General features: G+C 41.4%; 1 protein-coding gene across 2 annotated transcripts in view; it reads left to right on the top strand.

Annotated features, from left to right (window-relative positions):
- The window catches only part of ALDH4A1 (aldehyde dehydrogenase 4 family member A1), a 46,746-nt gene extending 39,914 nt beyond the window's left edge, over positions 1-6,832 (top strand). The window contains exons 13-16 of one of the 2 annotated variants that reach the window (XM_029579339.1): positions 3,181-3,302; positions 3,966-4,084; positions 4,227-4,248; positions 6,003-6,832. In XM_029579339.1, coding sequence (XP_029435199.1) covers positions 3,181-3,302; positions 3,966-4,084; positions 4,227-4,248; positions 6,003-6,012 — 273 coding nt within the window. In that variant the 3' untranslated portion in view covers positions 6,013-6,832. The remainder of the gene's footprint in view (positions 1-3,180; positions 3,303-3,965; positions 4,085-4,226; positions 4,249-6,002) is intronic. The other variant, XM_029579338.1, reaches the window with a different exon arrangement.
- The last annotated feature ends 16,725 nt before the right edge of the window (positions 6,833-23,557 follow it).

The raw sequence follows: 23,557 nt of genomic DNA, 5'->3' as shown, positions 1-23,557 counted from the left end.
CTGTAGTACCACGGATCAGTCCAGGGTCCCGCCTGTCTGTGTGTTGTTACTGATGGACAGAGGGAGAGCCTGCTCGGTTGACTTGAGTCCTCATTTACTCCAAATGCGAGTTTTTTGCAGTGTTTGAATTTGAGACCGGGCCGTTGTTGGCTTCTGGTTCTGATGTTTTCGATTCTAGCCGGAGGTGCTATGGTGAATTGAACTCTGTTATGGTTTTTCATAGTTAGTTCTGGCATTTTATTGCTTTGACATTACGTTCGACTGAGGGGTTGTGGGTGGCACCTTACTATATGTAGGGAGCCTGTCAAGTTTTACTCTGCCTCCATCTGCTGGTGCGCCGTCACAACCCAGGTGTCTGGTACTACAGGAACGAAAATCATCAGGTAAGAACTAATTTTCCTTTATCAACTGTCACCATCTAGACCCTGGGGAATGGGAATGGATGGTTGCTGTCTCTCTGCTCGGTTGTGACGTGTGGGGCACGCCCAGTATGGGTTTCACGGTGATGTTTCAGAATGCTACAGTGCTGTGGTATTTTTTACGGTTGTTGCAGAGAGACGAGAGCAGAAGGGGGTAGATGCCCGTAGTGCAGTCCTGGCCCACCAGGGTTCTTCTGTACGTCTTCCCGCCTTGGCTATTAGAGGAGATTAGAGATCCATCCAGTAGAGGTCAATCTGGTAGTCCCAGAACGGCTGAGATGTTTCTGGTGGGCGGGCCTCCTCAAATCTGGTGGTACGTGACCGCTGCGGTTTCCAGTTTCTTCCAGGCCTGCTGCATCAAAGGCCCGTTTGTTTGAAGGAAGTGGGTTGCTTTTGACTAGCGGCTTGGCCTTTGAAAGGCACTGTTAACGTCGCAAGGGCTATTATTCAGCTGTAGCGGCTACTCTCTGAGGGTCACGAGAGCCTTTCACTAACATAGTGAATGTGTCAGTTTGGAAGATATTTCAGCTTAGTGTCTGGACCGTGTGGTGCTACCTACCTGGGCCTCAGCGTGAGCGGCGTTCAGTTTTTCTTCCATCTGGACTGACCAACGGCTTGTCGGGTAGTTCTGTAAGAGTGCAGGTGGAGGCTCTTGATTGTTTGCGTGGCACCGGGCAAGGAGTGGTGTGTTTCCCAAGAGGAGCAAATCACTCGCGTCCTTCGCCGAGGCATCTTTGTCCGTCGGGGAGTCTGAGATTACCTTTCATGTCTCTTTCCTCTGTGCCTTCTGTGTTTGTCCAAAGGGCGACTTAGAGGAATCTTACTTTGAAGGTAGTTGTTTTCTAGTGGGCATCTCTTTGGCTAGTAGGGTGTTGGAACTCTAGGTGCTTTGCTGTTAAAAACCTTTTTTTTTTTTGTGGATAGTTCTCTACCGGCCTTTGCGGAATTGGTCCCCTCGGATGCTTTGTATAGGGACTTGTGGAAGGGGGACGGTCGCAGAGCCCTGCTGTGTTGTCTGGAGGTAGCGAATGCTTTTTGTGAGTCAGACCATCTTTTTGGACTATGAAGTGGTCTCAAACGGAGACGGCAGGCTTCAAAGAGTAATATAACTCGCCGGCTGAAGGTCGCTTTTCCTCAGTCTCTTTGTTTTGCGGTGGATGTCTTCCGGCAGGGCTGCGGTGGCATTGTGGGTGGAGTGTCAGCTGGTTGTCTGCCGGAGCTTTGTCGGGTGGCTACTTGGAAATCCTTGCATACTTTTGTGAGGCATTCCAGTCTGGTTGTCCAAGCAGTAGGTTCTAGAGGCTTCGGTGAAGGTGTGCCTTGAGTGGGCCTCTCCGGATCACATCCCGGGTAAGGAAGCTCCGGTATATCCCAGGAGGCTGGATCGATCTGGGTACGTACAGGGAAAGTAAAATTTGGGGTGGATTTTAAAAGGGTTACGGAGCGGCCTCGGAGGGAACGGGCAGCGCGTGGAGGGCTCGGCGTGCGCGGGTCGTACAAACGCGTACCCCCTTGCGCGTGCCGACCCCGGATTTTATAAGATACGCGCGGCTATGCGTGTATCTTATAAAATTCAGTGTACTTTTGTTTGCGCCTGGTGCGTGAAGAAAAGTATGCGATCGTGCAAATTCTTAAAATCTACGTCGGTGGCTTCCTGAAGGCTGGAGGATGGGAATGAATGAATAGAGGCATGGGGGTAGCTTGCTGGAACGGTGGTTACTTTCCTTATCTAATAAACCATGTTACGGTTAATGCAAGTTCAACAATTCTCCTTGCTTCAATGGTAAGGGGAAATGTGGAAAAGAGGAGTTATATTCAGGCAACGAACAGGGACCTTGAAGTGTATGGTCCGTGAAAAGAAATACACATGGGGGTGATGTGGTGGTTACCAGCCTTAACCAATGAGGCTGATAGTTCACTTTTGGTGCAATTCCAACATTATTCCGTCAGCTTAAATGGCAGGGGGTGGCGGAAATTTTGAAATAAACAGTAACTAAGGGCCCCTAGCTTGGCGGTTTATGAAACCGATAAGTACGGGAGCTTGCTGGGCAGAGTGGATGGGCCATTTGGTCTTTTTGTGATGCGCTGTTTGTAAAGAGCATTGGCAAAGAAAAATTGGAATGGTTGAGTATATGGACTAAAGCTTGGAAAGGAAGAAAAGGCATTGAGATAGCAGGACAAATAGAAAGGGAGGAAAATATTTATTTAGAATAATGTCCATAGGAATATTGGGGAAAATGGTTCTTGTCAGTGAAATTAGGGAGCAGTCATAACGCAAGTGCATTATTAATGCTTAATAATTGTGTGCCTGATTTGCAAAGTATATTGTATGTGTGTTTTTAATACATAAATGGCATTTTCAAAATCAGAGCCAAGCTACAATTAGCACGTACTTCTTATGAAATGAGCGAGAGGCATTTACACACACATGTAGAAAATGATATAAGGCTGGGAAGAAGGGTAACTTCCTTTACTAATATATATGTGTGTGTGCTGTGGGAGGAGGTATATATTTCCAAAGCAGACTTCTATGGAAGCAGCTCATGCATGCTATTAGGAAATTACTTTCTGTAAATGTAATGCTTATGAGTATGTAGGGTATGGCTATGTGGTGTTCCTGGCTGGTTTCCAGAATGTTGATGTGTAAGTACAGTAGATTGCGAAGCGGTGCTGTTTCTCCCAAATTGAAATTATGTAGTGTTTCATCGGTTAATGATGAAAGTTACCTGCATGTGTGCTGAATTATCTGTTTATGACGCAGGAAATATTTGGGCCAGTTTTAACGGTGTACGTCTATCCGGGAAAGAAGTACAAGGAAGTCCTGCAACTGATAGACACGACGTCCCCCTACGGACTGACGGGAGCTGTGTTTGCCCAGGACAGGTATATGTCCTGATATCTCTGGGTTCAAGTAGCGGTACGGTTAGAGGGTTATCGGAGGGAATCGTTAACTAGTTTGAGTTCAGACGGGTGTGATAGTGCTTAGTTTCCTCTGTAATATGCTGCTTATGATGTTGGTGGTAGATAGAGAGAAGGTGATTACATAGCCAAGGTACAAGAGAGTAGAAGTGGCCTTGCTCCTGAGATGTTGTTGATAACTCAACAAAGAGTACAGTAAATAGCATGAACAATGCAAATATTAAATAATATCGAACGGTATGCTTGAGATGGCGGTCGGAGAGACTAGGTCATACATTTGGTAGAAATGGTTAATGGCATGGAAAAATAAAAAGAAGGAATAGAAAATGTATTATCATTTGAAGGAGAATGGCAAACATTTGATGGCAGATGATACGCCACAAAATTGTTCACGGAACCGGAACCGAGCTAGGGCGATAGCTCAGCGGGATTATGTTGACTGTCCCTGATATATAGTACGGTAAGGCAATACATTCATGGAAGTATTGATTGTGCAAGTCTTTTAAAGGATAAAAGCTGTCTGTTGAATGTTAACTGTTCCGGGCCATGTCTTAGTAGCCATTTTGCTCGGCAGAGGAATGACAGAAATATAATAAGGTGTCAACATTTTGTCTTTTTCTGCCTCAGAGATGTCATTGATGAAGCCACTCGGGTTTTGAGAAACGCAGCTGGGAATTTTTATGTTAATGATAAATCGACCGGTGCCGTCGTAGGCCAGCAGCCTTTTGGGGGGTCCCGAGCGTCAGGTGAGTCGTAGGTTAATATAAGGGTAGGTTGTAAGTTTAATTATTTTTCTTTCTATTGTCACTTTGTACCTTAACAGTCTAGACTTTGTGCTCGGTTTTTTGAATCGAGATCTCATGTTATCTTTTTGATTTTTGCAACCAGGTCACGATGCAACAAAAAGATGGTAAATCAGTTGTCATTTATTAATTTATGTAAGATATCAGTCTCTTATTGATTTATTATTTCTTTTTTTTTAAATTAATACTTTTATTAACTTTCATTATAACAAAGTTATTACAATAGCAAGATGAATACAGAATATAGAATACTTCCCCAATCCCCACCTATGTAGGGGAGCTGTAATTGTTGTGTTACAGAATCCCCGAAGATAAATGATGAGTGCTTATTCACACCCCCGAATACTCTCATACCCCATATAAATATTTGTAAAGAATAATCCACTGCCACCCCAGTTGTGTAGGAGCAGTTAAGCTGTGAATCAAACAACAGATTACATGGAAGAAATATATTCCACAGATGATTTTCATGAGGCACGAAAGGCGGCCATACTCCCGTATTTAGTAGCTGTTAATGAAGCCAAATGATAATATAAATGTAATTTATCTATGACTTCTGGCACCTTCGGTACCTGTTCTGTTTTGCACTTTACTGCTATCAAAGTGTGAGCAGCTATAAATGTATTCGAACAGAAGCGCTGCTGGGTTTTATGAAGGGCATCTGGAAACACATGCAGTAAAGCCATCATGGCTGATGCCTGAAGAGGCACATGAAACAGGTCACTCAGCCAGGCATTGATTTATTATTTGTAATCTGCTTTTCAAGCAATTTAAAGGCAGATCACATTCAGGTGATGTTGGATTTTCCCTGTCCTGAGAGGGTGTACAATGTAAGTTAACATGTAGTGCTCTGCTTTTCACTGAAGTAAACTGAAAAGACCATAGAGGTGTGTAGATGGTGTTATAAATGTGGAATGGAGTAGCCTGGGGCTAGAGAAGTCCATTTGAACAATGTTAGACTTTGGTCTGTGTCGCATGCCTGACACCTGAGTGTCGTGCTGCCAAAGTGATCGTCCTCTGCTTTGTGATTCCTCCTTGTTTAGCTTATGTGTTTTTCTGTAATCTCTTCTTGTGTTATTTTTCTTTGTTACACAACATTCTTAGCCCAGCTTTTTTACATCTGTTCCCATTTACCCAACCATGTTCTCTCTGCAATGTTTTTTGTTTCCAGGTAGTGTAATGAGGACCTCTGTAGCAGTGGTGAAGGAAGTCCTTAGGAGATTTATCCAGTCTAATTTTGGGAAGTATCCAGATAAATCTGTGCTTGCCAAAATGTTCTTCTGCTCTCTGTACAAATAGAATGTGGATAAATTGTTTTGTGCACTAAGTGGAGGTGGATAAAAAAGAGAGGTGGGAGATGAGGTATTCTAGGGGTAGTGCTGATAAGGAGCGCTATCTGAAGCAATGGAATTCATTGTCGGAAGGTGTGGTGAAAGCTGTTAGTGTAACCGTGTTGGAAATGGTTAGGACAAGTTCCTGGAGAAAAAGTGCAATAAGCATAGTGAAGGTAGAGTTGCAGAAATTGACTGCTTATTCTTGGGATGAGCAGGTTGGACTCTATCTGTCCGTCGGGATCCCGCCAGGTGCTCGTGAACCGGATCGATCTGCGTAGGAAACGGGAACACGGGGTTTGTCGGATCCTCGGTTTGTTCTACTGTGGTATGCTCGATGTTATGTTTATATGATAATGTGTAATTATGCGTATGCGGTCTGCGTTTGAGCCGAACAGCTGACGTAAGTGTCGTCTGAAGTTTAGTCCCTGTTATAAAAAGTAACCGTGCTTCCTGTAGCCTTGCAGGTTTTGGAAGTAATGCCACTTTAAGTTTATGACTACTGTGTTTTTGTTTTTATGTTTGCATAGGAACGAATGATAAGCCAGGTGGTCCCCATTACATCCTTCGGTGGACTTCTCCTCAAGTTATTAAGGAAACCCACGTTCCCGTGAGCGATTGGAAGTACCCTTATATGCACCGATGACGTGCGCCTCGGGGGTGCCGTGCGGCGAGCGTGACCGGAGGCTTCGGCGTAACCGGCGGACGGCTCACTTTAGCGCTACTGACCGTTTTATTATGTAAACTAATTATGGGTCCTGGCAGGAAACTACAGTTCACAGTTTTAACAATGTATATAATTTTGAAAAAAGGAAATTTAATATAATTGTAAATTAAGTATTTTTTAAATAAAAAAGCACCGTGTGTTTGTAATGGTGCTGACATGATACAGTTGTCGTCAGAGTGAACTATGTGTTTTTCTTTGCAAGTTTAGAGCATTCTGTATACTTCTGTGGTCATTTGACATGGGCTTTGTTTAAGAAATGTATTTGAATGAAAAAGTGCATTTGTGGAAGAAAGTTTGGAAGTCATTTATGCAGGTTATTTATCAGGCCAAATTGTACTACAAGCGGGTGCTGCCTTCCCCAACATGTTGGGTAGGGGTGGAAAATAGCGTGAATAGACAGTCAGTAGAGGTTCACATTGGTTAGATTGTGCCTCCTTTTCTGAAGGAAAGCATGTGTACCCTTTTACTTAGAAACCATGTATAGTTAAATTATCCATAAGGTCGATACGTGTGAACTTTGCGTACGGGTGGAGTCTTTGCAAAGTATCCCGCAAAGGGGAACAATATTCAGAGACAGACAAAGAACAGGGCCGGTTAGGTACCATTTTAATAAATTTTGTTTTTAAAATCTGATTTGTTTATTTATGAGTCTTCACAAATATATTTTGATGAATACTTTTGAAAGGGAATGCATATCACTAAGGAAATGTTACAGAGGGAAAGAAAAAGTTGTAAATGTAAGAAGTTTTGTAAGTTCACAAATTAGGTGATCCAGGAACAGTGCTGATTGGTATAATAAAGTCAGTTCCGAGTATCTGGATAAAAGCGGCTCATGGGGTAGGTTATAAGGGAGTAGTTGTTAGTATATGTGCTCAACATGGAAAACCTGGGAAGGAGGAAGGGTGAATTTTATATGCATTTGATGGAAGAGTTAGGAAAAATATGAGGTGTAGATATTTAAGGGGAAAGAAGGCTTCAAACTCTGGAAGCATAGTGTTCATTAAGAGAAATGTCAGCTTTTTAGTCTGTGTCGATGTAGCAAGGTTAGGAGAAAGTAGGATTATGAGTGAAAGAATTTCTTCTTAGGAACCCATTGTCTTTGTGGCTGGTGTAGCCTCATTTTTTGTAGGGGTTTGTACTGTTGTTGTCATGTCCCTTTGTGATGTTACTATTGGAGAGAGAACTCGCTTAGCATCCTTCTCAGGAGGGCTAGTCTGAGAAGGTGGAATATAATACATGTGAAAATGCTAGCGCTAGAATGAAAAAATGAGTGCGTGACCTGTCATCTGAAAAAATGTGCACTGGCTGTCTATTTGGAACAGAATTTGTTTCAAGCATCTGTGTCTAGTCCATACAATGAGGGAATAAACCGGTTCAAGGTATGCTTCCACTTCTAAGTCCCATGACGATGCACAAGATCTGTCAATAATGTCAGTCTACCTCTAAGGTCCTCGAAAGTCAGCAACCTCATCTGTGTGAGAGAATGTGTAATTTACCTTGTTAGGCTGGTCTCGTGGAATAAAATGTTGTTTGATGTAAGAATGTAATGAAAAAGTTTAATCCAAAATAAAATGTGGAAATGATGGCTCTTTAAGCTGGACTTTCAATAATCTGTCCTCCCTTCTACACATGAGAAGCCACTCTGACTCGACAGCCACAGCATTTATAGTTACTTATTCCTATTTCATGTTGAGTGCTTATGTCCCTACCTCCTTTGTGTGTTTGAAATTTATGGTTGTTACATCTTGTTTCTGCTGTAGTGAAGACACTGTTTTCCAAATTGTTATGTAATTTACCATATGAATGTTGGTCTCTAAAAGTGTTAAATAAAGAAAAACGTTTAAAGTGAAGGGAAGAAAGTGCTGAGGGAATGGAAGTGTTTCCCTTAGGTATCTTTTGCAGCTGTCTTTGGGAAGGAGATGTGGGGAAAAAAGGAAAACTAGTACCCTGAAGATTTCTTCCTTTTATTTGAATTTCGATGGAGGAAGCAGGTTTTCCCTACTTAATGGTTGTTGTAAAGATGAAGTGATTTCAAGAGCGTCTGGTTGTTCTTGGATTCTTTGTGCATATTATATAAGTGATAGAAGAAATATGTGAAAACATGGAAGAGAGGATGTATTTGTGTGTTGTAATGTTGCAATGTAAACATGGAATAGCTTTTCAGATAGCATGCAAATGAAATGTACAGGCCTTACCAGGTGAATACGTGGAGGAAATGGAACCGCAGTCTGGCTTCCGGTGAACCGTTGCAGGGTGGCGGAACCGTGAACTTCCTCTGATTCTTCGGAGATCTTCTGTGAGGCTGAGGAGCTTTCCTGCACAACCGGATCGGTTTCCGGCCACGTCCTCGATCGTCTCTTGGTCTTGTTGTTGGGACTGTACCGGTGCATTTGTTGGATTAGTTGGGGGTTACTGTGTTTGTGTGGGGACAGAGATGTTGAGAAGTCAGGGAGAGGATTTGGGCTCCTGTTACCTCCCCAGTCTCGTCCAGTGAGCTGACTGTCTGTGCTAAGGTTTTGCTTTGGATATGTGCATCTATGGGGCTGCTTGGATGGAGAGCAGTAGAGGTAATGCACTTTTCTGGACTCAGGTTTTGAGCAGATTGTGGCATGTGATTGGGGGGGGGGGGGGGAGTAGAAGGGAAAGGTGACAGCTGAAAAGTTAGTGTGCTGTCTTTGGCTTCAGGTACACTCTAGATAGATGTTAAAGGAGTGTTGTGTTGAATCCTGCAGATGAGGAAAAGCACACTTGTGAATATTAATAAAGAGTGAAAAAGTGTTATGCCTGTACATATGGTAGACGGATTTGAATGTGAAGGATTAAAAAGGTGGGAATGCAAATGTTAAGGAGTGCAGGGTAGAAAATCAGTAATTTTCAAAAACGTTTTATATTGATTGCATGTATCATTTTTTGTAAAAAGAAAGTTTGTATGTCATTTAATGAATTTGATACATGTATGTGTTGTGTGTATGCAGCAGTGCTAAGTAAACAGTGTGAAATGGTTTGTTCAGATCTGTAATAGTATGTAATGTTAATATAATTATGTGAGTAATTTGAAGGGGTTAATGAAACAATAAAAATGGTTAAATATGCCAGTGAAGAAACAGATAAAAGCAGTTAAAAGCCTATAGTTTTGAAGATATGAGGTTTTCTGTTAAAGATAAGTGTTACTTTCAAAGTTCAAAATATAGGTTCTAAAAAGAGTGTAGTATTGTTACGTTGAGTGTGTTATCTGGATGGGTGTGTCGGGGAGTCGTGTTCAGTGTTTACTGAGAGCAATAGAAAGTACATGGATTGAGTCTAAGTGGGGAAAAGATGAGTGTGGTTGTTCCTTCAGTCTTTTGTAAGAGGGAGAATGCAATTATGTAATGTTACGTGGAAGATAGAAAGTCTTAGATGTGATCTTGGTGGTTGGAAATGTGTTGTAAGGGGCATGTGTGATAGTTAGGTACAGTTGTTTGCGTATAGGATTTGTTTTGCAGTCTGTACCCTGTGGATTTGTATTTGGAGTGTGTGTTGGAAGGGAATGTAAGTTGAAGAAAAGTATGTGAAAAATATATGTGAAGCAAAATGTGACACTGATTTTGAGATGTGTAGGTGAAGTATAGTGATTTCAGGAATGTTATTTGGAGAGTCCAGATCGTATAGTGTGTAAGAGTTGTATCGGAAGGTTGTGATATGAAGTAATGTGTGGTTGAGCTGTTTGTGTATGGATGGAAAAGAGGAGAGGTTTGTGTTTTTGGAAGTCTGAACAGATTGACAGTTGAAATCGGTTGTGATGTATGATGTGGTGCACAGTTGAGGTGAGATTTTGTCTGTTTCCTTCCTTTTGTTGTAGGCAGAGAGTTATGAAGTAGGTGTATGTATATGTGGTGGGGCCAGAGAAAGGGGGTTAGCATTTTGCTAGTTTTTGGATAACTTTTGTATGTTATCATAATTGGCTGTTAATGTTCTGAGTATGGAAGAATTTTTTTCCTAGCGAGCAGTTGTGGTAATGGACTTATTACTTGGTTTGGGCTGTCGTAAGTAGAAGTTTTTCTATTAGTTGGTTGGAAATGGCCAGGTTTATAGTGTTTGGTTTTATCTGTAGGAAGGGATATGTTTATAGTGTCAGTTCTGTTGAGTGTTTTTGCTTGTATGGAGTTGAGAGGGAGTAGGGCAGGCTTTAAATTAAGTGTGTTTGTTTATGTATGTGTTTGGTGTAATTGAGAGGGCTTTCTAGGAGCAGTGTTACTGTTATATTGGCACAGGGCATGGTAGGATTTGCAGAAGATGATTCGGGTGAATAACGGATGTGTCGTGGAAGATAAAGTTAAATAGTTGTTGCGTACAGAATGGTGGAATGTGCCGACGAGAAGAGTGAATTGTTTGGAAGTGGCACAGGTTGGGAGGTTGAAACAAGATGGAGATGAGAGTGGGCTCTTTGCTCTGGAAGGCTGAGGTACCCGTGAGGGGGGGTGGTAAGGGTCTGGACTGCTTGGACTTAGGTGAAGGGGTGAGTTTAGGAGATAAGGCAGAAAGAAAGGAAGGTGGCTGGGGAGAATGTGGTGGTGGTGGAGTGGATTTAGGATCAGCAGGATTAGAAGCAGTGGGATTGTGAAAGTGGAAGAAGAAAAATGTTGGGAGGCAAAGAGTAGGTTTGAAACTAATAGGTTTGGGAATGAGGGAGTCAGGGGGAGATCAATTTGTTGCTAGGCTAGTTAATAAGGCAGATGCTGGTTGTAAATAGTGTCAGGTGTGTGAGATTATGAGAGGGGTGGAGGTTTGTGTGGGCAGGCTGTGGGGAGATACTTGTCGGGTGTGTTGTTTTTGTGGAGATGACAGTTTGAAGAGGTGTGGCAAGTGTGGGTTTTGCTGCACTAGGGGGTAACCGGTAAGGACTTGGTTGCTAGTGTGGTGATCGGGGGGTGTAATCATAGTTTGTGTATACTTTATGTATTTGTTGGTAGTGTGTGAAGGAAAAGGGTTATTTGTTGTTTTGTTGATTTTGTCATGAATGGTTTTGATTGGTGTTTTTTTTAAAAATTGCAGGTTGTAAGTGTGGTTTTCTGTGAGGCCTAAATAAATAGTATGGTTTTTAGTTGGTGATGGTGTGTTGGAAGATATGTAGTGTAAAGATTTGTGGTTGAAGGTGGAGTGAAAGGCTTGAGATGTGTGTTGCAGAGTAGATTATGGTGTAGTGGTGGAAGGATTTGTAGGTTTTATTTTTTTTAGAGGATTTGTAAAAGTAGTGTTTAGAATGGTTGGTGTGTGGTGCCAAGGTATTTGTTTTTTTGTAGCTGTTATTAGTTTGTGGTGCAGTTTATGAGTAGTGATAGGAATGTTGGTTTTAGATAAGTGTTAGGAAGGTTTAATTGATATTTTGGAGAGTAGAAAAGGATGTTTCAGTAGCAGAAAAAGGAATGGTTGAGATGTGAAGTTGTTTAGAATGTGTTTTGATTTGATGGTATTTTGTCTTGTGAGATGAGTTGTTGGAAAATGGAAAATGCAGTGTTTGTACCTATGTGTGATTGTGAAGTGTGTTTGTGAGAAGTTTAGGTGTTTGTATATCAGACAAATTGCTTTTCTATGGAGTCTATGAAGTAAAATGGCATTGTTGTTTAGGGTGTTTGGAGAAGAGATTGGAGTGGTTGAGAGAGGGAGTTGTGGAGGGGACTATGAGAGGGGTTGAAGAGAGTGAGAAGTCGGTGGGAGTGGGTGTATTAGAGAAAAGGGTGGTGGAGGATGGTTGTGGGTGAGGTATAAGGGGGGAGGGTGTGTGAATAAGGATGTAATGTTGGTGGATGTTGCGTGTATTGAGGTGTGGTTGTTGTTTGCTAGTGGTTAAATTCTGTGAGTTGGGGGTTGTGTGGTAGGAAAAGTTGGGTGTTGGATTGGGTAGGTATGGTTTGTATTTGTTTGGTTTGGAGAAAGGTGGGGATGGTGAAGATGTGGATAGGGAAGGAGGGATGGAGCTATATAGAAGATAGTGGGTGAGTTGGAGAATATGAAGTAGCAGAGGGAGTGTAGGAGGAGGGAAGTTGAGGGAGAGATAAGTTAGGTAGGTAAGGGTGTTGAAGGAAGAATGAGTGATGGTAGTAGTATGTGTTGACATGGTGGGAGTGTTGTAGGTGAGGGGTCGGAGTAGATTTTGAATTGTGAGAGAGAGCAATGTGGTGTAAGGGAAATTGTGTTCTGTAGTATGTCGTGCAAGGTGTAATAGGTTTACGTTTTGTAGAGTTATTTGTGATTGAAAGTGTGGTGTTTTGTTGGATACCGTGTAGAGTGTAGTGTATTGTTTGGTGTTGTGTTGAGATGGGGAGTGGTGTAGGTGTTTAGGGAGGGTATTGTTTGGGTTGTAGGGATGGGGTTGTAGATGAATAGTATTGTCATGTCGTGTGGTTGTTAAGCTTGTAATTGTGAGTGTTGTTGTGAATGGGTGTTTGAATTTGATTTCCTATGTTGTTTCCTGTGATTGGTGAGGAGAGGAGGCAAAATGAGCTGTGTGAATGGTTTGTAGGGTGGTTTGTAAAATGTTTGTAGGGGAGATTGTTGATGTCTTTTGTGTTTGAAGGGATATGTAGTTGATAGAATGTGTTTTTGTGTTCTATGTTTTGTGGGAGGGTGTGGAGTGTTTTATGTGTGGCAAGTAGTTTTTTTACTGAGAATGTTTTTGAGTTGTTTCTGAAGGAGAATTTGTGAAGTGGTTGAGGGTGTAGTGTTGAAGTGTAGGGAAGTGGTTTGTTGATGTGGTGTCATGTATGGTTTTTGAGTAAGTGAAGGTGTGTGTTGTGTTCATGGGTAGTCAGATGTTGGTGTTGTATGTTCTGTTTGTGGAGTTGTGCTACCTTTTTGGTAGTATGTGTTTATAGTTTGTTGATCGGTTGTCTGTTGGTTTGGAGATGTGGTGTGTGTAAAAGAGAAGTGTGTTGTAGAGGTGGTTTTAGCATGGATTTGAAGAAGGAGAGTAGTGATTGTTTAATGTAGTTGTGTATTTGTGTAGTGATGTTTTTGTGTGGGGTTTGGTTATGGGTTGTTGATATAGTAGTGGTGAGGTATGTTTTGTGGAGAGTTGTTAAGTTCTTCTTGTGTACAGTTTGTTTGTTTGGATTTAGTGGTTTGTGGTTTAAGTGTAATGGGTGTGTTTGGGTTAGATGAATGTAATTATATGTTAGGTGTGTTCTGTGTTGTAGGTGTTAGTATGATGTTGAAGCAGGTTATATATGTGTGGTGAATTTTTTGCATTGTAACTGGGAAGTAGTTGGATGTTTGTGTAGGTGTTGTATTTTGTGTGGTGTAGGTTTAGGTGATTGTGAGTTAGTGTGTTTGTGAATTTGGTAGTTATGTTGGCTGCAAGTTTGGTTGGTGTTAAGTGTTTTTATTTGGTTTGTGGGATGGTTGTAATGAAGTGTATGTGATTGGGTGTATTTTTCTTGTTATGTGGTTGAGATGTGGTGGAAAGTAGTAGGAGTTTGTAGTGGGAAATTGTTAGTGGTGAGTTGGCAGATAGTAGATTAAGTGTTGGATGGGTTGTTGGGGAATTTGTAGCATTGTGTTTAGGGTATGGTGTTGTATGTTTTGATGTGGTAAATGTTTAAGTGGGTGGAAGTCAGGTTTTGTGTAGTGGTTTTGTATTGTTGCTGTTGAATGGGTTTTGTGATGTTATAGTAATGGTAGTTTAGTATGGAGGTGGTATGTAGTGTGTTAAGTTTTGGTGATGTATGTTAGTAGGGTGAAGTATGTTTGTGTTAATGTGGTGAGGGTGAGTTTTTGTGTGTTATTGGGTAAGGATGAGTAGGTTGTGGGAGGTATTTTTACATTTGGGTTGTTGTGTTTTTCTGGTGCAGTTGTGTGATGTTTGTGTTAATTGGGTGTCTTTGTGTGGGGGAGGGGAATAGGAAGTGGTGAAGGGAGTGTGGTTATGTTTTGTGTTTATGTAGTTGATGTGATAGATATGTTTTTGATGAGTTATATGAGTGGTGTTGGGAAGTGAGAGGTGTATGTGGAATGCTGTTTGTGGGGTTGAAGTTGAGGTGGAGAAGTGTGTGTTTTTGGAATTGTGGAGGCAAATGATGCACAAGAAGTCTTCAGAGGTACTGCTTGAAGAGAATGGTGTATAATAGGTGTCTGCAAAGTAGGTAAAAGAGAAAATAGTGAACTGTTGTTTGCAGTTGGTGAAAATGATATGTTTTATGTAGAGAATTAGATTAGGAAAATAATTATATTGGTATGGTTGAGTATTTATTGATTTGTTTGTTTGTGGGGTGTAGTCATGTGTTCTGGGTATTAGTTTTTTTTTGTTCTAGAGATATGTATTCTTAGGTATGATTATGTCATAAAGTGAATTACAAATTTTGTGCAGAGATCTTTATCTGGGAGACACTGATATTTAGAAACTGTTATTTGGGTAAGATTGGTTTGAGTATGTGTGCAGAATGAGATGTAAGATAGGTAAAGGAAAACAAAGTTGTGTATTTTATAGATAGTGACAGGTATGAAGTTAGTAAATTTGGAATTATGGGATTCTTTGGAAGTGTAGTTTGTAGAAAGTGTTATAGTGGGAAAAGAGATGTGTGTGTTGTGGAAAAGTGTTGTGACTGTATGGGAAGTGTGGTAGATGTGTTTGTAATTTTTGGATGGCTGTAATTCTGAAGATCCTTGTTGTATGATGGGAAAGTATGAGAGACAGATGATAGGTTATGTGAATTAGAGTTAAAGTGGATGTAGTTAATGCTGAGTGTGTTAGATTGTGTATGATTTCTTCAGGTAATGTTGGTTTATTTGTAGTAGGAGGGTTGTTTTTTCAGATGTCTAAGTAGTTGGAGTTAGGTGAGTATATGTATGTAGGAGAGTTGGATATGGTGATGTAGTGTGTGTTTTTTGATGTAGGTGAAGTGGGTTAGTGAGAGAGTTGGATTGGATGAGGGTATGTGGGAGGTGAAGTCTGATGGAAGGCTTGAAGTGTCATGTTTTGGAGTTTTTTAAGTGTGTTGTTTGTATTGAGGTAGAGGAAGTTGATGATATGAAGGTTTGGAAATGGTTGTGGTAAATTAGATTTGATTAGTGTTTAGATGTGTTATCTGTCTATAGTTTTTAATGAGAGGAAAGGTTGGTGATTTAGTTTTTTTGCTGCTGTGTTTTGTTGTGTGTACTGGGGGTGTATAGTAATGTAGTTGGGTTTCTAGTGTGTTTTGAAGGGTTGAAAGGTGTGTAAGGAAGGAGGGATGATATGGAAGGTTGGAGTGTTAATTATGGTTTTGTGGTAGTTTGTGTGATTGTTATGTAGTAGTGGTGAGAAGAGTGTGTTGTTTGTAGTTAGGTTAGTGTTTTGATAGAGTTAGTTGGTTGTTAGTTTGTGTGTGGAATTGTTGTTTGTGTTTTCTGTTAGTTTCTTTGTTTGATTGTGGTTGCTGGTTTTGGGTGTGGTGTGTTGTGTTTAATTGGTGTTGGGTGTGTTAATTGTTGGAGTTTGGTGGTTGGTTGGTATGATGGAGGTGGGGTGTGTGGTTTGGGATGGTGGTGTGTATATAAGTGAGTAAGCTCTTGGGGTGGGTGGGTTGTGGGGTAGGGTGGGAGGGATGATAACAGTGATGCTGTACATTTAACATTTTACCATCTCCTCCCCCATGGTGCTCAAAGAACCTTCATACTTTGTTTTTAAATGTCTATACCAGGCTTCTCAGGTAACTAGTAAGCTAATATTTTAAACTTTAAGCCTGATACTGTTTGTTTGCTGCTGCATTACTTTTTGTTACACTCTGTGGGGTGGATTTTGCCTCTTTTCAGTTAAGCTACCATCCAGGACCTCCTCTTCCCACATTGAGGTGAGTACTCTGCCTTGTTGAAGCCTCACTGTGTGCCACTATTACTAACATGAGTAGAAGATTCTACAAACTAGCTAGCTCAGCCTATTGCTTTTCTAGCCTGCTGCTTAGCCTACATTACTTTGCCACACCTTGCCTATGTTTCTGGGTGCTCAGCTCTTTGTATTTGCCCAATGTTTGCTCATTATTCTCTTTTGCCATTAAGGTACGTACTGTTGTTTTACTGGAATTACATGTTTGCCTTTTATGCTTGCCATTACCTATCTCAATCACTATGAGTTGTCTCTTAACTTTGCTATTCAGTGGTCTAAATTAGTGTTTTCCTACAAAATGGCCCTGCCTGTAAAGCTATAGAGCCATTGAGCAAGGGTACATTGGTGGTGCTAATATCTGCTTACTACAAATCCACATTCTTTTTCCACCCTGTTTGCTCTTTGCCTACTGCATGGTACATTTCTGGAATATACCTGTTTCTCCCTAGGATTATGTTGTCAATATTTGCTGATACTAAAATGTCCCCTATTGCCTACAACTTTTTACAATAGGCTGGAGCTATGTTGAGAAGGACAAACTGCTACTGCACGAATCCACCATTATTTCAACATCAATGGTAAGTGCCAGGTATTGGCATATGTTTCCACTTAGCAGCTCTGCCTCAAGCTATTTCCCAGATTGAGCTGCTATTAGGCATGCTAGATCATTTGTTCAGGTTGTATTGACAGGATAGGATTCAAATTTGAATGATTCCTACAACATTTGGCACCAGGAGATAAGCAAGGGTCCTAATAGGAACCATACTCAAGGTACATCAGCTGGATGAATGTTACTGGCAAATTGGTTTGGTCTGTAGCATGCAGAGAACCCTTGGCTTTAAAACTATAGATCAAGTGGACAACAACCTTTCCCTCAGGTAAAACTTTCCAGATAGTGGGCCCATCTTCACAAAAGAAGGCATACTTTGGCTAACTGACAACTGAAGCCGCTCGATGGAAGGCTCATCTACCAAATTCTACAAGAGATTGTATGTGTGCACTCGGTGCAAAGAGCTCCTGGCTCTCAGGGAACGTGTCCGATCTCTGGAGGCTAGAGTAGCAGACTTGGAAGAGCTGAGGGAGACAGAGAGGTACATTGACGAGACCTTCAGGGACATAGTAGCCAAGTCCCAAATCCATTCTGGCAGCTCCAGTGCTGCCTTGGATCAGAAAGGTCTCCCAGTAGGAGAACATCACCCTGGTGTAGCAGGAAGTGATCCGGTAGCAAGGACCTGCTCTCCAGGTGATGCATTGTCCTCTCGCACTGAGGACAAATCTCCCAGGGCTACTGCCCAGGAGGGAAGGGTTAGGCGAGCCATCATAGTTGGTGATTCAATTATTAGAAATGTAGATAGCAGGGTGCCGGATGGACGCGAGGACCGCCCGGTGCGAAGGTGGCAAACCTCACACGTCACCTAGATAGGATTATAGACAGTGCTGGGGAGGAGCCAGCTGTCGTGGTACACATGTGGGCACCAATGACATAGGAAAATGTGGGAGAGAGGTTCTGGAAGCCAAATTTAGGATTTTACATAGGAAGCTGAAATCCAGAACCTCAGGGGTGGCATTCTCTGAAATGCTTCCTGTTCCCCGTGCATGAGACGATGGTGCAGGGAAGAGGGATTCAGCTTTGTAAGGAACTGGAGAAACTTTTGGGGAAAGGGGAGACTTTTCCAAAATGACAGGCTCCACCTTACCCAGAGTGGAACCAAGCAGGTAGTTAAAACAAGCAAAAAACACACTTTGAAATGTCTGTATGCCAATGCCAGAAGTAAAATGGGACAGTTAGACTGTATAGCAGCAAATGATGAGATTGACATGATTGGCATCACAGAGACTTGGTGGAAGGAGGATAACCAATGTGACAGTGCAATTTCAGGGTACAAATTATATCGCAATGATAGGGAGGATCAACTTGGTGGGGATCTGGCACTTTATGTCCAGGAGGGTATAGAGTCCAACAGGATAAAGATCATACAAGAGACTAAATGCTCAGTAGAATCTATATGGTTGGAAATCCCATGTGTGTTGGGTAAGATTATAATGATAGGAGTATACTACCGTCCACCTGGACAAAATGCTCAGACAGATGATGAAATGCTAAGAGAAATCAGGGAATCAAACCAATTTGGCAGTGCAATAATAATGGGAGATTTCAATTACCCCAATATTGACTGGGTAAATGTAACATCAGGACTTGCTAGAGACAAAGTTCCTGCATGTAATAAATGATTGCTTCATGGAGCAATTGGTTCAGGAACCAACAAGAGAGGGAGCTATTTTAGATTTCCTTCTTAGTGGAATGCAAGATTTGGTGAGAGAAGTAACGGTGGTGGGGCCACTTGGCAACAGTGATCATAACATGATCAAATTTAAACTAATAACTGGAAGGGGGACAATAAGTAAATCTGCAGCTCTAACACTAAATTTTAAAAAGGGAAACTTTGATAAAATGAGGAAAATAGTTAGAAAACAACTGAAAGGTGCAGCTGCAAAGGTTAAAAGTGTTCAACAGGCTTGGACATTGTTTAAAAATGCAATCCTAGAGGCGCAGTCCATATGTATTCCGCGCATTAAGAAAGATGGAAGGAAGGCAAAACGATTATCGTCATGGTTAAAAGGTGAGGTGAAAGAGGCTATTTTAGGCAAAAAAAAATCCTTCACTAATTGGAAGAAGGATCCATCTGAAGAAAATAGGATAAAACAGAAGCATTGTCAAGGTAAGTGTAAAACATTGATAAGACAGGCGAAGAGAGAACTTGAAATGAAGTTGGCCATAGAGGCAAAAACTCATAATAAAAACTTTTTAAAATATATCCAAAACAAGAAACCTGTGAGGGAGTCAGTTGGACAGTTGACAGAGGGGTTAAAGGGGCTCTTAAGGAAGATAAGGCCATTGCAGAAAGACTAAATGAATTCTTTGCCTTCCTGTTTACTAATGAGGATGTTGGGGAAATACCAGTTCCGGAGATGGTTTTCAGGGGTGATGAGTCAGACGAACTGAACAAAATCACTGTGAACCTGGAAGATGTAGTAGGCCAGATTGACAAACTAAAGAGTAGCAAATCTCCTGGACCGGATGCTATGCATCCTAGGGTTTCTGAAGGAACTAAAAAATGAAATTTCTGATCTATTAGTTACAATTTGTAACCTATCATTACATTCATCCATTGTAACCCCAATATTTAAAAAAGGCTCCAGGAGGGATCTGGGAAACTATAGACCAGTGAGCCTGACTTCAGTGCCGGGAAAAATAGTGGAAACTATTCTCAAGATCAAAATCGTAGAGCATATAGAAAGACATGATGTAATGGGACACAGTCAACATGGATTTACCCAAGGGAAGTCTTGCCTAACAAATCTGCTTCATTTTTTGGAAGGGGTTAATAAACATGTGGATAAAGGTGAACCGGTAGATGTAGTGTAAATAGATTTTCAGAAGGCATTTGACAAAGTCCCTCAGAGAGGCTTCTACGAAAACTAAAAAGTCATGGGATAGGAGGCGATATCCTTTCGTGGATTACAAACTGGTTAAAAGACGGGAAACAGAGAGTAGGATTAAATGGTCAATTTTCTCAGTGGAAAAGGGTAAAGAGTGGAGTGCCTCAGGGATCTGTACTTGGACCGCTGCTTTTCAATATAGATATATAAATGATCTAGACGACGAGTGAGGTTATCAAATTTGCGGATGATACAAAATTATTCAGAGTAGTTATATCACAGGCAGACTGTGATTCATTACAGGAGGACCTTGCAAGACTGGAGGATTGGGCATCCAAATGGCAGATGAAATTTAATGTGGACAAGTGCAAGGTGTTGCATATAGGGAAAAATAACCCTTGCTGTAGTTACGCGATGTTAGGTTCCATATTGGGAGCTACCACCCAGGAAAAAGATTTAGGCATCGTAGTGGATAATACTTTAAAATCGGCTCAGTGTGCTGCGGCAGTCAAAAAAGCAAATAGAATGTTAGGAATTATTAGGAAGGGAATGGTTAATAGAACGGAAAATGTCATAATGCCTCTGTAGCGCTCCATGGTGAGACCGCACCTTGAATACTGTGTACGATTCTGGTCGCCGCATCTCAAAAAAGATATAGTTGCGATGGAGAAGGTACAGAGAAGGGCGACCAAAATGATAAAGGGGATGGAACGGCTCCCCTATGAGGAAAGGCTGAAGAGGTTAGGGCTGTTCAGCTTGGAGAAGAGACGGCTGAGGGGGGATACGATAGAGGTCTTTAAGATCATGAGAGGTCTTGAACGAGTAGATGTGACTCTGTTATTTACACTTTCAAATAATAGAAGGACTAGGGGGCATTCCATGAAGTTAGCAAGTAACCCATTTAAGACTAATCGGAGAAAATTCTTTTTCACTCAACGCGCAATAAAACTCTGGAATTTGTTGCCAGAGGAGGTGGTTAGTGCAGTTAGTGTAGCTGGGTTCAAAAAAGGTTTGGATAAGTTCTTGGAGGAGAAGTCCATTAATGGCTATTAATCAATTTTACTTAGGGAATAGCCACTGCTATTAATTGCATCAGTAGCATGGGTTCTTCTTAGTGTTTGGGTAATTGCCAGGTTCTTGTGGCCTGGTTTTTGGCCTCTGTTAAACGGGATGTTGGGCTTGATGGACCCTTGGTCTGACCCAGCATGGCAATTTCTTATGTTCTTATGACTCTGTCATGGTGCTTGGGAGAACACCTGTCACTAAGGGGATCTTTTGGATACTTTGTGATGCTTTGGGGAATTCGTGTAGCTGTTAGGGCTGCCTTGGCTCCTCTTTTTTGCAGCTTTCACTGCTTTGCACAGTTTATACAACCACTGCTGGTTCTATTTTGCCATCTCATGAGGCCTGGTGGGTTGGGAAGACTCTCTGGACTGTATTTTTTGGTCTGATTTCTGAAACATCTAAGCCTAAAAATCACCAGAAACTCTTGTGATCATGATATCTAAACAAGAGAGAAATGTGAGACTCAAACTGCGTTTCAATTTTCAGTTCTATCACAACTATTCAACCGCATACATAAACATTTGCTATTGTTCTGCAGGACCTGTCTAGCTACAACATGAAAGCATCATAGCAGTGACTTTTCTTTTAAGAAAAGATGATTTATGAACCCTGTTAGATTCATAGTTCATCATGTCTTAATTTGCACACATCAAGTTACGACATACCTCCCATGGCTGCACTCTGATTTTGCACACAGATTTGGCCCTCCGATGGATAACTGATGAATAAATACAATTGGTGACTGATCCAATGTTTCTTTAGTCATTCTCGAATGTTGAATCCTGTGAACAGTAATATACAATAATACATTAAAGATGGCCATGATTACCATACATTCTTCCATGTCACTTTGTTCAATAATCTGCATAACTTGTCCCTAATCCTTTACATAAGATCATGTTAACATAACTGTTTCTATCTAATAGCTTAATCAACTCCTTTGCAAAATGGTCCTTGCCTCCTTTTAACTTAGAATTATTAACTTTTAATGGATCTGACAGCTTTGCCCTCCCATTAAATCCTTCGTTTTACAAAATATCAAAAAAGGCCAAACATTCCTCTTTTCCCCATGATCGCGGGAGATTCACAAACCTTTAGCTGCACTTTATTGGCTCCATGGATATGTCCAGAACCTTACAGCTACCGAGCAGAACTCCTCTTCCTAACTCCTGGAGTAATTCTTTATATTCAGTGATACTAATCCACTCTTTAGGGGATGGAAATAGGGAAGAGCAATGCAATTTATAGCTACACATTAGGCGTCACCACCCAGAAAAAGGAGCTAGGCACCCTTGTGGATAAATATTTATTTATTTAGCGTTTTTCTATACCGGCATTCATGATTAGAAACCACATCGTGCCGGTTTACATGAAACAAGGGGTGAGAACAAGAAACGAAAAAACAAGTGCAAGGAGAACAAAAGTTACATTACAACAAGGGTCTTAAACTGGGAAGAGAAATTAGAATAAGAGAGCCGAACAGTAGGGATTACATTAGTTACATTATGATGTGAAATCTATTGTATAGTTTGCTGTCTCTTGTAAAATTGCTATCATTTATGTTGACATCCTCTGCTCACTGTGCGGCTGCAGTCAAGAAAGCAACTACAATACTAGAAATTAATAGGAAAGGAATAAAGATTTAAATAGAGATTATCATCATCCCTCTGTATTGCTCCATGATGTGACTGCACCGTGAGTATTGAGTGCAATTCTGGTCACAGCTTCTCAAAAAAGATGTTATATCATTAGAAAAGGTACAGAGAAGGGTGACCACAATGTTTTAGGAGATTCAAATGATTCCCCTATAGGAAAGGCTAAAGAGGTTAGGGCTGTTCGGCTTGGAGAAGAGACGGCTGAGGAGGGATATGATAGAGGTCTTTAACATGAATGGAATCGGTAAATGTGAATCAGTTGGTTCCTCTTTCAAAAAGTAGAAAGACTAGGGGACAAGCAATTAAGTTACTAGGTTGCCCATTTAAAACCAATGATAACAATAAAAACGTTTTCTCCTAACGCACAAACTCTGGAAATCGTTGCCAGAGGATCAGGTAAAAGCCGTTAGTGTTGCTTGGTTTAAAAAGGTTTGGACTAGTTCCTGGAGGAACAGTCCATAAACCATTATAAGTCAATAAACGTGGACTTCAGAAATTTCACGACTTATCCCTGAAATAAGCTGCATGGAATCTATCTACCTTTTTGCAATCCTGCCATGTTACTGTGACCGGGATTAGTCAAAGGCCTTGCATGGGGTGCTTCTTTTTAATTTCTTCTTAAAGGCGCTTCTCCACATAGGACACACAAGGATACAAAATCAAATTTAGTAGGAACAAATATAAATGTATTATTACATATCCTTGGCAGACACAGGTAGCCAGACCTCTGCTAAGGTATAGCACCAGCTCCTGTCTCTCGTTGTATGTCAGTGAGTGCTGCGCTTTATAGGTTTCAAACATACAGTGATGTCCATGACCCTGTGATTATCACTTACTCAGTTTTTCATATTAATATAAGATTTACTAAACCTATGTTTACCTGATCCCTTTCCACCCAAATTAAGAGCCCCCCCCCCCCCCCCTTGCCTGAGCCGGACGTTCGCAGCTATCCTCTGACAGTCCGTTCTCCTGTCCGTCTTTCCATCCTCAGGGGCAATTGGTATCCTGTGAGAACATTACCTCATCCATTTGCCCTTTAGGACCTCATGACCCTCCATCAAAAGTTTTGAACATCTCCAAATGCAGTCCTGATGTCTCCCAGAGTCTCCATTCTAGGGTCTATTTGAGGCTCTCATGGCCAGAATTGCAGCTAGGCTGAGCAGCAAAGGATTCTGGGTGAGCCATAGTCTCTATGTTGATTTCAAATTTCAGGCATACATATCATTTCCCTCTTGTGCCACTTTCAAATGGCAAGAGTGGCACACCAAAGCATCAGAGAAGGTGACAGGTCAGTGAAGGCCATGGCAAAGGGGGCCTAAAAGTGTAGCCTAGCCACTAACCTTGGTATTTTTGGGGTGTAGA

The sequence above is a fragment of the Rhinatrema bivittatum genome, chromosome 15, assembly GCF_901001135.1.
Source record: "Rhinatrema bivittatum chromosome 15, aRhiBiv1.1, whole genome shotgun sequence".
In the NCBI taxonomy this organism is placed as follows: Eukaryota; Metazoa; Chordata; class Amphibia; order Gymnophiona; family Rhinatrematidae; genus Rhinatrema; species Rhinatrema bivittatum.
This window is presented reverse-complemented; position numbering and strand designations above follow the sequence as displayed.